Genomic DNA, 15,703 nt, shown 5'->3' with positions numbered 1-15,703 from the left:
TTTACTGCCAAATTATAAGATTAGTTATAAGATTGGTTTGGAAAGAAGAATGAGGAAGAATATGCTAAAAATCTCACTAATTAAAATAATAACCATCAATATTTGTAATATATCAATTAACCATTTTTTTTCTTAGACTTATCACATTTTTGCATGTCACATTATCCATAACAACAATAATATTGCATTAATTTCTTTAATCTATTGGGAACCATATCTTCGAACCCTCTCATCAATCCATTCTCTCATGTCTCCCAACACAAGGTTAGCAGACTCATCAGGCTCGCCCTGGATCAAGGAATGATACATCCCATCATAAAGCTTCAACGTCTTATCCTCACTCGAAGCCTTCTCGTAAAGCAGCTTGGACGACGAAGGGCACGTAACGCCGTCAGCAGTTCCGTGAGCGGTGAAAAACGGTGCCGTCACTTTGGAGAAATTATCCTGCACATACTGCGTCACTCTCAGAAGCTCTCGCATGGTTCCCACCCTAGGTGGACCCGTGTACCTCCTCGGGTTCGACGCTATAACCTTCAATTTCTCAGGATCCCTGATCGCCTTTCCCACCATCTTGTTATCAGGCATCGCTGCCCACGTGTCAGCCAAACCGAACAACAGACCGTACATGAACAAATGCACCTTGCTCGGTTTCATATCCTCGGGGATAACAAATAGCGGCGCCGAGAAAATCAGGCCCGTCCACGTCCCCGGATCTGATTGGAAGTACATCAGGAGAGTCGCCAAACCCCCCATTGACTCGCCGAAGAGGAATGCGGGGAGGGTTTTGTAAGGCTCGCTGCGGCGGACGTCGAGGAAGAAGGAGAGGGACGTGGCAGCGACGGTCTCCATGTCGCCGAGGTAGCAGCGGAGGCCTTCGGAGCGACCGTGGCCGAGGAGGTCGGCGGCGAAGACGGCGTAGCCCCAGTTTGCGAAGCTGATACATATTTTCTGGAAGAGCCAGCCGGTGTCGGAGCCGTAACCGTGGGTCATAAAGACGGTGGCTTTGATGGGTTGATCGAGAGGGAGGAAGGATTGCGTAAAGATTTTTCCATTGGGAGTTTGGAAATGGGACTTGGTGTTGCGGACGCCTTGGGAGGTGTAGTATTCCTCTTCGGGCATGTGGCCCCAGAAGTTTGGGGGAACCTCCGATGATGCTTCCGGTGCCATTTTTGTGTGTAGCTGTGTGGAAGTTGAGTTGAAAGAAATAGAAAGAGGAAAATAAGTGTGTTAGGTTAGTTGGGTTGGTGAGTGGGACCCAGGGAGTGGGTGAACCAACCAACCCCACCACTACAAGAAACTTAAAAGTTCCTATGCCCTCCTTTCCTTGCGTGGTTACTATTATTTTTGGATAATCAATTCACCAATAAAAAATTAATGGATAAAGATAAAAAATATTTTTTTTTATAACATTTAAATATCGTTATTATGTGATTCATCTAGAGTAATGTCATTATGTCATTTGAACCAATCACACAATGACTTGATGATATTTAAATATTATCAAAAACTATTGTCTATCTATCATTATTCAAAATTAATAGTATTGCATTTTGAATAAATATTAAAAGAGAAAACACCGAAAAATAAACCATAAATATGAAAATATAAGAGAAAAACATTATTAATTTTCATCTGAAATAACGAGAAAAAAATTATACTACAAAAATTCATATATAATATTTATATACATAATCAATTATAAACATGGTCAATTATCTTTCTAAATATTATATTATGTTTATATATTATACTGTTTCGATTATTAGATTAATTTTTTAATGAAGTTAATGTTATTAATAACTTTATTTATAAATAAATAATTAAAATAGTAAATAAATATAATTAATTAATTTAAATTTCAGTATAATAGCTTATTTTAATATATTTTTATTATTAAAAATATAATAATTTTAAAATTTATTTTTCATATAAAATTATTTTAACTTTTTTATAAATATATTAATATAAAACTAAATTTATTTTATTATATTAATCAAATTATCCGCATGGAATAGATAGGAACATGAAATAATCTACATTTGTGATGTGAGTCATAATTAGAGAAATATAAGATGTTTAGTCGAAACAGGAGGACATTATGAGAAGAACCTAAAACGCTTTAGTTTTGGCTATTTCAGTAATAATGACACAGACACTCCATGTGCTTGTTAGATTAGATTAGAGAGATTTCTACTTTTTCACTCACATCAACTTAAGCTCATTTTTTCTAAAAAAAAAATGAATTTGAGAATAAATAAAAGTAAAATTCAGGTTGTTTTCAATAGGAAAAATAGTAAAAAATAAAGATATTTGAGATCAAAATGTATGATAGTTAAAGTTAATAATGTGATAGGTTTGATAAATTAATAAATAATTTAATTGATAAAATAAAAGATTTATTTGATTATTATTATTATTATTATTATTAAACTTTATGATTAACTTTATATTTAACTTTTTTTTTGTTTTAGTTTCTCTCACAGCCATTGTCATCCAACCATCTATACCACTCGGATTTTTTTTTTCTAACTTATGAACACGTAAAAAAAAATTGTTTTCATTATTGCATGGTACTCAGACGTTTTTTTTTCTTTTGTAAAATTTCATATTCGAACAAGAACATGAAAAATTCAAATCATCATTTTTTTCACATCTTCAAATGTTTGTAAATATACAAAAACAAATGAGTCACTTACCTACAAATCCATTTGAGTAAATAATATTTAAGCGGATATATCCTACATATAATATTTATAAAGATAAATTTTCAAGTGACATTTTACTTTTTAAGAAACCGTTAATATAATAAATGTATTTTAATTTCCAGAAATTAATTTTAGAAATAAGTTTTTCAAATTAATTAAATGTTACATAGAAAATAAAATAAGAGGGTGCAGGAAGTAACAGCTATGGTTCTTCTGAAAGTGAATGAAACCGAAGTTGGGCCGTAAAGAAATCTATTTTTTTTTTCAGTTTTTCATCATCCAACAGCATTCAACTACCAACTTTCCATCTCTTTACTGTCTTTGCACCAATTTGTCACTATTTATTTAGATTTTAGAGGCTGATTGTGTTAATAACTTTTGGCTGTATTCTTTAAAAAACCAAAAGAACAAAATTGGATTTCCTCGAAAGAAAACCTTTTTGGAGAAATAATAAATAAATAAATAAAAGAAATCAGAATCTCTTTGTTTATTTGATTGCCAAGAAAGTGGCAGCCAGATTTACTAGAATGATTCAAAACATTCTTCACTTTAGGATATAATGTATCTTATTCACACTTTTCTTCATTAATAAGTACGAATTACTGCATTAAAATGTGTAGGAAGTGATGAAGAGAATGAAAAGAAAGGCATGCATGGTATTATGAAAATGAAGTTTTACAGAAAGTATTCGATTTTACAAGAAGCCCTTGGTAGCCAAAATTGATCACTGAATGAAGTAATTAAGTTGGATACTCTTGGGCAGAGAAGAACTCATGAAGCCACTATCTGCTTTTGTATCTCCTTTACCACCCCAACAAAGTCTAAAAACTATACCCTCCTTCACTCCAAAGTTAACTGTTTTTAAGCTGCTTTGGAATACCTTTTTCAGCCATTTCTCAAACACCTTCTCGCTAAAATAACCACACCCAAAACACACTTCCTCAATCACCCTCTCATCTACACTTAAATTCTCCCAACATTTTTTCCCACGAACCTCCTCAAAAGACCCTTTTATCTTCCACAAAAACAACTCTGCCATCTCTCTCTCTTTAACTTCACTTTTCTTAAACTCAAACCGGTTTTCAATCAACTCAAGAAATCCCTTTTTTCCCACTCCATCTCCTATACTTTCCCTACTCAAATCACTTGAAATACTACTACTTTCTGCTGCTTTACCCTCCCCATCACCCTCTTCATCAGCTTTCATGTTCAGATCAAGACTGTTAAAACCCACTTTCTTCTTGCTCCCTTCAAAACTCTTTGTGTCAGAAAACAAATCAAGTTCAGCTCTTCTTTTCTTGCCCAAACAAGGCTCTATTATCCTACTTGTGACTGATTGAGTCTCTAAGTTTGGCTTGCTTTCACTAACCTCCCATAACAACTTGATAACCGAATCCTCGTTCTTCTCCTCAATGCCAGTGAATCCACCACTTGTCAAAATCAGTATCACTTGGCTTGAGTTCTCTTCTGTGGAATTTCCAAACTTTCCTGTTTCAAACCCATCTGAGAGGAATTTCTTGAACTGGGCATCAGCAAAGTCAACATTTTCTATTAGCACCGCAAGCTGGTGGTGGGTTTTCAGCGCTCCTGCCAGCATTTCAGAAAATGGGGCTACTGAAGTCTCTTTCTTTAGCATGTCAAATTGAAGGAGCACATCAGTTGAGCCAAAAACTGATTCTGCAACTGCAAGTGCCAACCTTCTTTTCCCAATGGTGTCATTGCCTTTAACAAGTAACCAAGTAATACTGTTATTTTGCTTTGCTGATTTGGAATGGATCAAGGCTTCTGCTATTGAAGGAACAGTCTCAGACTGCCATGGCACATTCTCCTGCAATAGTTTACAAATATGAGCTCTTTGCAGTGTTCTATCATCAGTTATATCCCCCACCGTCTCACCTGAACCGCCATTGCCAAGAGCAAGAGTAGTCTTTACTTCTTTACCTTCCATGCCCTCCAGGGAATCTAAGACTCGCTCTGTTGCTTTCCTTTTGTCGCCGAAATTGAACTCAATGATGCATGATTGTTGGCGCCGGAATCGAGGAACAAGTTTGGAGGTGGAGCAATGTGTCGCATTGTTCGCAAAAGATATGGAGCTTGCCGAATTATAACTGTTGTTCCAGTTCAATGGGTTATGAAGCTGTTTGCTTTGGTGGAGACAGTGGCACAGTCTATTCCACTTTCTTTTCAACTTGACTAATTCATCCTGAAAATGTTCCATTGTTACATTACATAGTATAAGTCACGAGTCATTACAATTTTTCAAATCTAACCACAAAATTAACTTGGCTTTCACTTTTCAACTTAATAATGTTCTACCTTATTATGGTCTTCTGTGCTATGAGACTGAAGCCAGAACGGCATCATTTTCTTTTGATCTGGCATAAGAAATTGGGCTTCTTTTTCATAATTTGAGGCACATTCTTCACAACAGTTCAGCCTATCCTGCTGCTCCGTATTACCAAAGGGCTTTGTTTCAGGCACACTGAAAATTGAGAAAAAATATTCATAAAGTTAAAATCCAAAATTAAACAAATTGTCACTGTTGAGTTCACTTAACATCACAATAGCTCTGAATTATTCCCAGTGGGTGCAATAAGGCATATTTACAAAACTATGTGACTATTTTTTATTTTTTTTTTCCTTTTAGTAAAGTCTAGTTTCAGTTTTTCCAGCTCAATATCATGTGCATGCGTATGTGTAAGAGGTTGGTTATATACTGACAAACTAAAGTGAGGCAGAGCCAGAAACAGAAAGGCTCTGCTTCACATCTGCCTTACCAACCAACCAACCAACCAACCATGCTTTTCACAATGGTTCTGGCATAGCTCAGTGACCGTACGCACTCCTCAACAAAATGTAAAACAAACTAAGCTTTCAACAAACCATCATGCCTGAATAACTTTTATGTACTTATGTTTTCCTCCCTTTTTCTTTTTTTCCTTTTTATTTAATTTTTCTTCTTTCTGCATTAAATTAAACAAAATAAGCAAGACATTTTCTGTAAATGACTAGTGTTTTTGGCATTAAACTAATTATTAAGCAAATGATTACCTGGGAGCATGAAGACTCAAGTCAAGTCCACCTGATGGAACAGGAACAGCCTGAAGAGCCCACTGCTTCTCAAGAGGGGGTTGCCTCATTTGACATCTCATGTATGTTTGGTAACTAGAAGTGGCCATGAGCCACACCTTAGCATTATTTGAGGTTCCACAGTCACAGAATAACCTACCAATTTCTGAAACCAAATGGTCAACTGGATTGTAACAAGAAACTTCTCCTTCTGGGGATCCTTCCTCTTTGTCACTGAGACTTGCCTCCTCCACCGTCCACTTCAGGTCTCCAATATAAAAAATGCCACCCCCTTCTCCTGATGCAACGGAATTCACCTTCCTTTTTAGTTCCAAGAGTTTCATTTCGACTTCATCTCTCTTCATGCAACTCAAAGAAACAGGTGAAATCTGGAATTTGATAAAATGGCTTGACTTTAACTCATCAGGCACTTCTGACCTTTCTACCCTTCTCATTAGCTCTCCCACAAGACCCTCAGTTAATGACACAGAGTCACCTACAATCACAGTGTTCTTTTTCTTCTTCCTCAGGAGAATATCCAGAACAACCTTGATATCATCCTTACTTGAAGAAGAAGCTGCACCAGAGAAGGAACACGCTGGTGCACTCTTCAGCGGAGAAAAGAGAAGTGAAGGATGGAACTCAGAAGCATAAGAAGTTAAGAAACGATGAGTCTGCCTGAAGTTGGTAGGGTTGGTGGAAGTTTCCCTGTGGTTCTCACTGGAAGAGGGTGAGCAAGGAGAAGAAAACACACCACCAGAGCTATTGTAACACTGGAAAACAGAATGGGGTGAAGAATCCTCTATGTTGTTCTTAACAGCAGTGCTGGAGAAACCAGCCTCTCTCATAACCCTGCTAACACTAGGGTCATCAAGGATTGATGTTATGAGGTGTTCCAGCTCAACCTTGATGGTAAGAAGAGGCTGTTGTTGCTGTTGCTCTATGCAGCCCCTTCTCTGATGAGCCTGAGCTCTCTTCAATGCAGCAATGAGAGCATTGGAGAGAGAGGGCTGAGTGTGGATCAAGGGAGCAGGTGCTGTTGGAAGCCTGTTGAGAGCCACATTGAAGCAAAGCTCAAGAGCCCTGCATTGAAGAGGATGAGAAGTTTGGTGAGGCTGAGACTTGAGACAAGCCCTTCTCAAGGAACTGCCTCTTAGGCTGAGCAAAGTGGCAGCAACATGCAGAGGAGTGACCTGTGCATGGCCCCTCCTCCGAGCCAACCCCAGAGAGTGCTTCAACACTGAAGCAGCCTCAGCTGTGAGGGTCTGCTGTAATGCACAAACTCCTGAGCGCATCACTTGGCCAAACACCACCCCCCTCACCACCCCCTTTGTTTCTCAACCTTTTCTTTTCAACCACACTTTTTCTTCTCTTTCTCTCCAAATATACACACCACCCCTATATATAAACTCTTTCTTTCTATGCTCAAATGCAACAACTGTAACTTGAGACAAAAACAGAGAGGGAGAAATCAGCTCTAGTAAGAGTCTTTAAGCTTTAGAAATACCTGAACTATATGCCTCACCGCCTTCTTTATACTTCTTGTCACTCATCATTTTTATTCTTTTCTTTTTCTTTCTTTAACTCTCTCCTTTCGTTTTAGTTTAAAGAGGCAGCTTTTTCTTGTCTTTATTTATTATTTCACCAATTCTACTTCGTTACCTTTATTCTCTCTCATCCCCTCCAGTTTACAGTTATCACTACAATATCATCACCTCTCAACACTTTATAACCTTTTTCTATTTTATTTTTTTCTTTCTGGTGATCTTATAATACTGTATTTTGGGTGTTCATATTATTTGCGACATTTATTTGTAGTATTAATAAGAATTATAATATATAAAAATATCTAAATTTCTATATCTTTTCTGTTTCTTTTTTATTTCTGTCCATACACTAGTTGTCCAAGATTGCTATTGCATAAATAATAATACAGCTTGCTCATATCCGTAGAAGTTTGAATGAAGGAAGGATATTAAACAATGTTTACGTACAACCGGTTGTTATTAACTTATGTTGAACAACATCTTTAAGTAATATGTTCTACTAAGTTAATTAACTTGGTGAAAACAATGCATGTGTGAGAAGCATTGTAATCATGCATTTATAAAAGTATGAAAGCATGAGACTTTAGTGATCTATCTGCTACCTGCATTAACAATGTGCATGCATGCATTTTCTTTTTATCATGGTTAATCATTGTTATCATAATACAAAGGGCTAAAAGAACTATCATAAATTGTAGTGTTATTTTCTGATACATTATTTGTAAGAAAATAAAGTAGCACAGGAAATTAGAGAGTGCAGTGATGTGGACCCGCAATTCAAAATTTTTACTCGGACTCATAGAGCTTCCCACCCACCTTTTCCACGTCATCTTTTGAATAGACAGACAAGGCCAGCAGAAATTTAAAAAAAAAAAAAAAAAAAGTTACTAAAGGGAAAAGAAACCAGTGGCATGAAAGATTTTCTTTTAAAAAGCAAAGCGGTAAATTACATTTTTTTCAATTTATATAAAATAGACATAGCTAGGTTATGTTTAGTTTTACTATTTAGCTTCCTTCAATTACACTTGTCTGAATAAACTCATGGGTTTGGTGATAACGTTGAGCTTTCTGACATGATATCAAGTATAGTTTGCATATATTCTTACATATGCCTTAAAAAGGATTTGAAAGTTGGGTTTTAGAAACTAAGTTTAGAAGATAGAATTGATTCAAACTTAACATGCAGAAAGGTTAAGTTTTACATTAATTGTTAAATTAATGGTACAACATCAGCTAGCTAAGTTGGGGTCTCTCTTTTGACGCCAATCCTCGTAGAGAGACAGTAATTTATTCCCCAAGTACCCAAAAAGCAACCCTCTGTCTGCTATCCCCTGTTAGCATTATTGGTTCTTTTTCTTCCTCACTTCTCTCTCCTCTGCAAACTGCAATCACCTTTTGTCTTAATCTCATCTCCCATTCCAACCACCCACTTAAACCAACCTTTTGTTTTACCATATAAAGCAACGAAAACTGATCTATTCTCCATACTGTTACAGAAATTGGACACCCATTTTTGTTCCCGTCTTGTTTATTCAATTTTCACACTATACGTGTCTCCATTTTGTGCTTTCTTGGAAGCCTTAAAACACAACCGTTTTACTACTTTCGTCTAATACTTTACCCCTCACCATTAATTCCATTCATTTACGTTTGTCTTTTCTCTCTTGCAGATTTTATTTTATCTATGCTAGACTAGATTCTTATTGAGATGTATGAAAGGGACACTGTATATACACTATTGATATATAGGAGAAGAGAGAGTGAGAGAATAAGGGAAAGGAAACATGGTAATGGTAAATATGGATGATGTGAGGAAGATAGAAGACAGAAATAAAAGAGGTTGTAAATGAATGTACGTTTGTATGTAGTTTCTTAGAGTTGCATTGTCACCTTTGGAAACTACATTTACACTGGTTTCGTTGTGACGTCTTCCCATGCAAAATAGTAACTGAGAGAGGGCAAGATTAGACATAACTTTGACCAAACTGTACATGAAGGAAGCATATGGGTCCTCACGTAGTCACCTTAATTTGACCCTTGCAAGATTCGAAGCATGATTCATATGATAAGAAAAATGAATCATTGTAGCCTTTACTTTTATGTTAATAATTCCCTAAAGAAAATGAAAGAAGATAACAAATCTTGAAAAGGACTAGGACCGAGAAGGAGAGCTTCATCATGGAAGTATTGCATCGCGCGAATTCCGAGACTACTATCTGTTCAAGAGTTTAAGGTAGGTTCAAGAAAAAGGAGAAAAAAATAAATATGGAATAGAAGCATAATATTCTAATTCTGTAACTTCCTTATTCTCCATTACACCAAAAAGAAGGATGGAAAATCCGTTCACATGGCTTATGTGTGTGTGTATATATATATATATATATAACTATATGAAGTGTTTCTGTTGGAAGTGAGTGGAATGGAAAGTACATAAAAATAATTGAAAAGCTTGTGAGTACCAATGATGTACTTAAATTTAAAATTGAGCACCAAGCACAGTATATAAATGTATTTTATTGAACGGTTGCAATGCAATTTATATAAAACTATGCAAATTAATTAATCACCTTGTAAATACTTTTCGTTTAGAGCACAGTAGAATAGTAAACAGTTGCCCTAGAGCGTTCAAACTTTTGAGGTTAACATTCAGCATCTATTTTGCAGTCAAAGACACAGATATGTATCCATTAAGTTATTACTTTGTAAAAGTCTATCGAATATATGTAGCTGAGTGATACTCATACTGATACCTGTCACTCTTACATTTATCATCACGAGATTGGAGGCTTCATCACTATATATTTAAGACATATATACATACCATGAGAGTAAAAAAAAAAAACTTTCTTTACGTGAGATTGATGACAAGAGTGTGTTTTATTATTATAATACAAAAATATCTTGATTTTTAAATAGTTATGTTGATTGCAATATTTGATTTTGACCAGTCCCATTTGTTTATCTCATATTTTGAAGTACGAGTAAATATCATACTATAAAATTGTATATTTTATTTATTTCAAAGTTTATATATGTAATTATCAAGTTTATATTAATCAACCAAGAGATAAATCAATCTTGTGAGAACATATAATTCACTAGATGGAAAAGAGACCTTTTAAAATCCTTAGGACAAAACTCAATATCAAAAATAAGTTTTTAGGATGAAATATAGCTATAATTGATTAAAAAATATCAACATTTTAATGAGAGAAAGTTGGTCATTATGCCTATCAAAATTCACCAAGATGTATTTGAGAGAAGTTGAAAATATTGAATAATGTTGGGTCGTTGTCGAGTTGTTGCTTTTGAACAATCTGGATCGAACTTCCAGTACACTCTGATATAAGATTTACATACAGAAGATTCTCTTACACTTAATTAAATAATCTGAATCGAGCTTCAAGTACACTCTGATATAAGATTTAAATGCAGAAGACTCTCCTATACTTTAAATAAGTAAGAATGTGTGTTATAGTGATAGTATGATTAAATTTGTGAATTAAGTGAACACTTTCTAGATATTATGGAGCATATATATAGGGTTATTAAGCCTCTGAATAACGACTTAACATATATAATGATATATGAAAGCTCAGATATCTTAGAATCTGTATTTATTGGTGTTGGATACTCTATATAGTTCATTTTGGACTCTGAAGATTTGGACGTACATTATGTATCTTGAATAATCATAATTAAGAAAAACACATAAAAATAAGAATAAAAGAAAGCATTGGTAAATTTTATAGCCAGACACAAATATCAGTCGCATACAAAACATTTGTTTATATAAATAGAACATAACAGTACGCGTGATTAGGTTTTCCTTTCATTTTGTTGTGTGAGCAGTCTATATCTTTTGTTGTGATTAAAGACAAAGGCAGCACTAAGTAGGTAATTATGAGCTGCTGAGGCTCACTGATCATTTTGGTGCCTTTTAACAAAACAAAAAGGGATGGTTTTGATTGAAAGGGGGAGCTCAAATCATTGGAACATTATATTTAAAAGTTTGAAAAAGTAAGGAACTAGGCAATAGGATTTCTCTAGTTGCAAGAAAAGGATCCCTTTATGGATTAATTGCCAATGTGAACCTTAACCATCCTCCTTCATATACAAAAATCAATCCTTCAATCCAATGATTTGGTTTGCATGTTCACTAACAGATTTTCAACAAAGCATTAAAGAAAAACCCAGGCTTCATCAAGAGACAGATCAGGCCCACGTGTATTCCAAAGGGTTTATTCACTACCAACTAATTACATCGTTTTACCACAAGTTACATGATTAGGCAGATTAAACAATAAACATGAAGCAATTCCAGATATGATTTGTATAGCTTTTATTTATAATTATTTATTTTTTTTTCTAAAAAGAAAGAAAAAAAAAAAAAAAAAGAACTGTGTGATGGATTGTGGTTGACAGCTCCTACTCCTAGGGTTACGTAGCACTTATTTCACAGCTATATAGGAACTCCACCTATAGCTTTGTTTGACAGAAAAGACAAGCTGGTGTACTTTCATTAAACCACGATTGATAATTTTTCCAGTGATGATAGGTTGGTTACTCAAATCATTAATCACAATCTATATGCATTACTTTATTCATTCAATCTTTTTTCTGGATGTATTTGCGAAGATTAAAGGAATAAATCAGATAAAAGAATAGAAAGTAGTATTTGTCAAGAACAGTTAACCAAAAGTTTTCAAGCAGATATAATCTTAGATACTAGGATTGAGAAGGTTGGATCTGGATACGATGAAGAAATATATAAGTAGAAGAGTAGTTTGAGGTATGTAAGAAATGAAATGATTAAGATATAAGGTGCGTTGAAGGAAGAAAGATAAAGGAAAGGGAATGTGTGTAGGTGGGAGGCATAAAGAGAAGGACAGTGGAACCCACAAAGTAGTAGCATAGAGGCTTTGATTCTAAGATGCAGTTCTCCGATCTCTATAAGTAACCACATTCCTCACTCAAAAAAGTTACTATGTAGACATTTTTTTTAGGCCTAGCGTGCAACTTTATACATTTTCCCCACCCATTATCCTCTGTCATATATAATATATCATATTCTCTCTTTTATACGACATTAATCTACACATAATTTTCTTTTGTAAGTTGTTGCATGTAAACTTAAAAATATATATGTGCAATACAATACCTAAATTTAATTTATATTTCAGTTCCTTCCTGATGAGCCTTTATTCCCTAAAACAACACAGTATTTGATAAAAATTATGTACATCTCCGTGATCGTGACACACATACTTGTCTCCTGGCTACCATTGTATTTAATAAGGCTATGTTTTTCTCAATTCTTAAAATTACATGTTGGCTTTTGTTTTTTTGTGGCAGTATGGTTTGTGATGTCACGCGACACAATGATTACCTGACATTCAAAAAGGCCTACCTACATCCTTCATTCTCATTCTAACAATTTCATTTGTAATTATGTAGTTATGCAATCGATATTGAACATTAAAGTTTCCAAAGTTATGAGATTAGGTTGAGAGCATTTTTACGTAGAATTTGTTTGATTCTTTTCTTTGGTTTTGGATTTTGTGTATGAAATTATTTTTGAGTGAATATGGAAAGTGAAAGTAGGAGAAGTAAAGGAGAAAGGATAAAGGAGAAGGAAGCTTTTGTTACTGAAATCTAAGAGAGTGATTAAAGCAAATGAGGGAAGTAAAGCAAAGAAAGTGAAAGGGAAAGTGACGAAAGTATGTTCCTTTCTTTCTCTGCTCATCTTTCTATATTGCATGCAAAACGATGACAACCTAAATCATCATTGCTGCCACTCTCTTTGTTCACTAATCCCCATAAAAAATATGTCATCGATCTCTTTCTTTCTTTCTCTTTCTTTTATCACAGACACTCCTTTTTCTAAAGAATCAACAATATAATATAAAAGCTGTCTAGAATTAAGAATACAAACATTTCTTCAACATCTCTTTCCATATTGTCTCAACCATATCAATATAATATAAAAAGGCATTATATGGCACCTAATGTATAATTCTCAGTTAAGTAATCACCCTTCCTTTCTCATCTACAAATTCAACACCAGCCTTAATTATTAATACTGTTTTTTCAATACTCCATTTTTATATTCTTTTAAATAAACTCCATCTCTTACATTAAATTAAATTAATGTTAACAACGTTAGTAACATTAGAAGGTAATCATATGTTAATCCAAATTATTTTTCTTTTCTCTATTAATTTTTTTAATAATTAGTTCCAACATCTATCTCGACATCACCCATTACTATCTTCCTTTCCTTTTATTATCGTCTTAAACATCTTCTTTTCAGTTTTTTTAAGTTTATTTTGATAATTAATTGAGTAAAAAAATAAAGTTAAAAAAATTAAAATTATTTTCTTTTTGAAAAATTAATTCAATTTAGTCCCTCGTTTGAAAATACATTAATTTAGTTTTTAACTAAATTTTATTAAGTTTATTTAATGCTTTAAAATATTTATTACTTAATATTGAAACAAAAATATATCATACAAAATAAATAACTCAAATACTAGAAGTATTTAAAAAATTAAATAAATTTAATAAAATTTGAATAAAAAAACTAAATTTATGTATATTTAAAATTTGAAGATAAATTAAGATAAAATTTTGAAAAATAACTAATTTTAATTTTGACCTAAAATTAAGAGACTAAAAAATATATTTAATCTAAAAATATATAAAAGTAAATTTAAATCATAAGTCTAAATATAAAAAATAAATCATTAATTAGAACTTCTTCGAAAGGAATGTTCGTTCCAATTATAAACCTTGATAAATAACTACTTAAGTTAGAAAAAAAATTATATAAAAATCTCAACAATAAAATATTATGATGTTCATTTACAGAGACAACAGGAACAAGTACCATTGGTATAGTAATCCTTATATAAATGAGAAATGATTTTTTAACACATCTTAATTTTGTATGTTAATTTGACATTATCCTTACTTATTTTTTATTCTTTTCTTTTTTCAAAAACTACAAAATCTTACATTTTTTAGACCATTTTATCTTTATATTATGTGTCAAATGAATGTAAAAGTGTATCATGATATTATTATCCTATAGAAATTCATCATTTCCGAGTGTCTCTTACAAAATAATTTACAGACTTTCTACTTTTATTTTCGAGTATGAATGCCATGTACATGTTTTTGCAAAATAGAAAATATAAAATAAAAACAATATTATGACATGCACGTGTTGAAAATATTATTATAAAAATAAAAATAATCATCTTAATACTTTTTAATTGTCATACTCATATAAAAATTAACAATTTGTGTTCTTCTTTCATAAAATATAGCGATAGAAATTTTGATATATTTATGAAAGAAATTAAAATATTGAAAATATCTAAAAGTTACTCTTTCCTAATATAGAAATTCAAATAAATTATATTCTAAAACATACATGACGGACTACATTAAACACCTAAATGATTTTACAACTAATTTAAATTATTTCCAAATATCTCTTTTTTTTAGGAAAGAAAATTGTCTTGTTGAGTCTAGCAAGTCAGTGATTCAACCTATACATGAGATGAGAGACACCATTTTAATCTAAAATCTTAAGATAATAAATTTGTATTTTCATTTTATCTGCAAGTTAATCGGTTTGTATGTATTTAATTATACATATTTAATTTTATATATTGTTGATCTTACTTTTTTCTTCTAAGTGTGAGATTCACATTTAAAATTCTGACAATCCCTTCTTCAACTATAAAGTTTCTTTCCTCACAAATAATAACAATGACCTACATGTATTACCACTTTTTTATCACAACAATATTCGCTTATTTGAAACTCTTGTCCAAGAAATTTCTAACACAAAAAATCCATAAATATATGATATTTCATCCGTTCACCTTAAAAATAATAATAATTTGTTAACTACTCAGATGATAATTTTCTCCTTTCTAATCTGGGTGTCTTTCTTACTAAGTTGAGATGTTCAGGAATAAACTTCACGTCTTTAAGAACTTGGATAACCCAATTGATGAATTTGAAAGATTGTATCTCAAATATATTTGTCATGGGGATGTAGCTCAAATGGTAGAGCGCTCGCTTTGCATGCGAGAGGTACAGGGTTCGATCCCCTGCATCTCCAAAATGTTTGTTTTTACTGTTTTATGCACAGACTTGTTGTATCTTTGTTTTTATCGAACAACATCAGATATTGTTAGCATTTGAATTTTGTTTTGTTTTCTTCTTTAATTTTGATGAACCTAAATCCAAAGGGAAGACACTCACATGGCTTGAATACATCACAATCAACTGGTCCCAAGTCAAAACTATGTATTGGCTTTTCTGGTTGTTTTATCTGAATCTGTACATCACAGCCAATACTTCTGA

At 33.0% G+C, this 15,703-nt stretch overlaps 2 protein-coding genes and 1 non-coding gene across 3 annotated transcripts; 1 reads left to right on the top strand and 2 right to left on the bottom strand.

The window, feature by feature from the left end:
- Nucleotides 1–73: 73 nt before the first annotated feature.
- LOC106766991 (caffeoylshikimate esterase) lies at nt 74–1,361 on the bottom strand. The gene has a single exon (XM_014651798.2). The coding sequence runs from the start codon at nt 1,165–1,167 to the stop codon at nt 202–204; it is 966 nt and encodes a 321-aa protein (XP_014507284.1). The 5' UTR covers nt 1,168–1,361; the 3' UTR covers nt 74–201.
- A 1,973-nt stretch (nt 1,362–3,334) lies between these two features.
- LOC106769441 (protein SMAX1-LIKE 4-like) lies at nt 3,335–7,462 on the bottom strand. The gene is made up of 3 exons (XM_014655063.2): nt 5,757–7,462; nt 5,022–5,187; nt 3,335–4,908 (listed from the first exon to the last, which is right to left on the bottom strand). The coding sequence occupies exons 1-3, from the start codon at nt 7,067–7,069 to the stop codon at nt 3,430–3,432; spliced, it is 2,958 nt and encodes a 985-aa protein (XP_014510549.1). The 5' UTR covers nt 7,070–7,462; the 3' UTR covers nt 3,335–3,429.
- Nucleotides 7,463–15,385: 7,923 nt separating this feature from the next.
- Nucleotides 15,386–15,458, top strand: TRNAA-UGC. The gene has a single exon. It is a non-coding gene; the product is annotated as a tRNA-Ala (tRNA).
- The last annotated feature ends 245 nt before the right edge of the window (nt 15,459–15,703 follow it).

Source organism: Vigna radiata, chromosome 7, assembly GCF_000741045.1.
Source record: "Vigna radiata var. radiata cultivar VC1973A chromosome 7, Vradiata_ver6, whole genome shotgun sequence".
Taxonomy (NCBI): Eukaryota; Viridiplantae; Streptophyta; class Magnoliopsida; order Fabales; family Fabaceae; genus Vigna; species Vigna radiata.
Note: the sequence above shows the minus strand (reverse complement) of the source record. Positions and strands in the feature narration are given on the sequence as shown.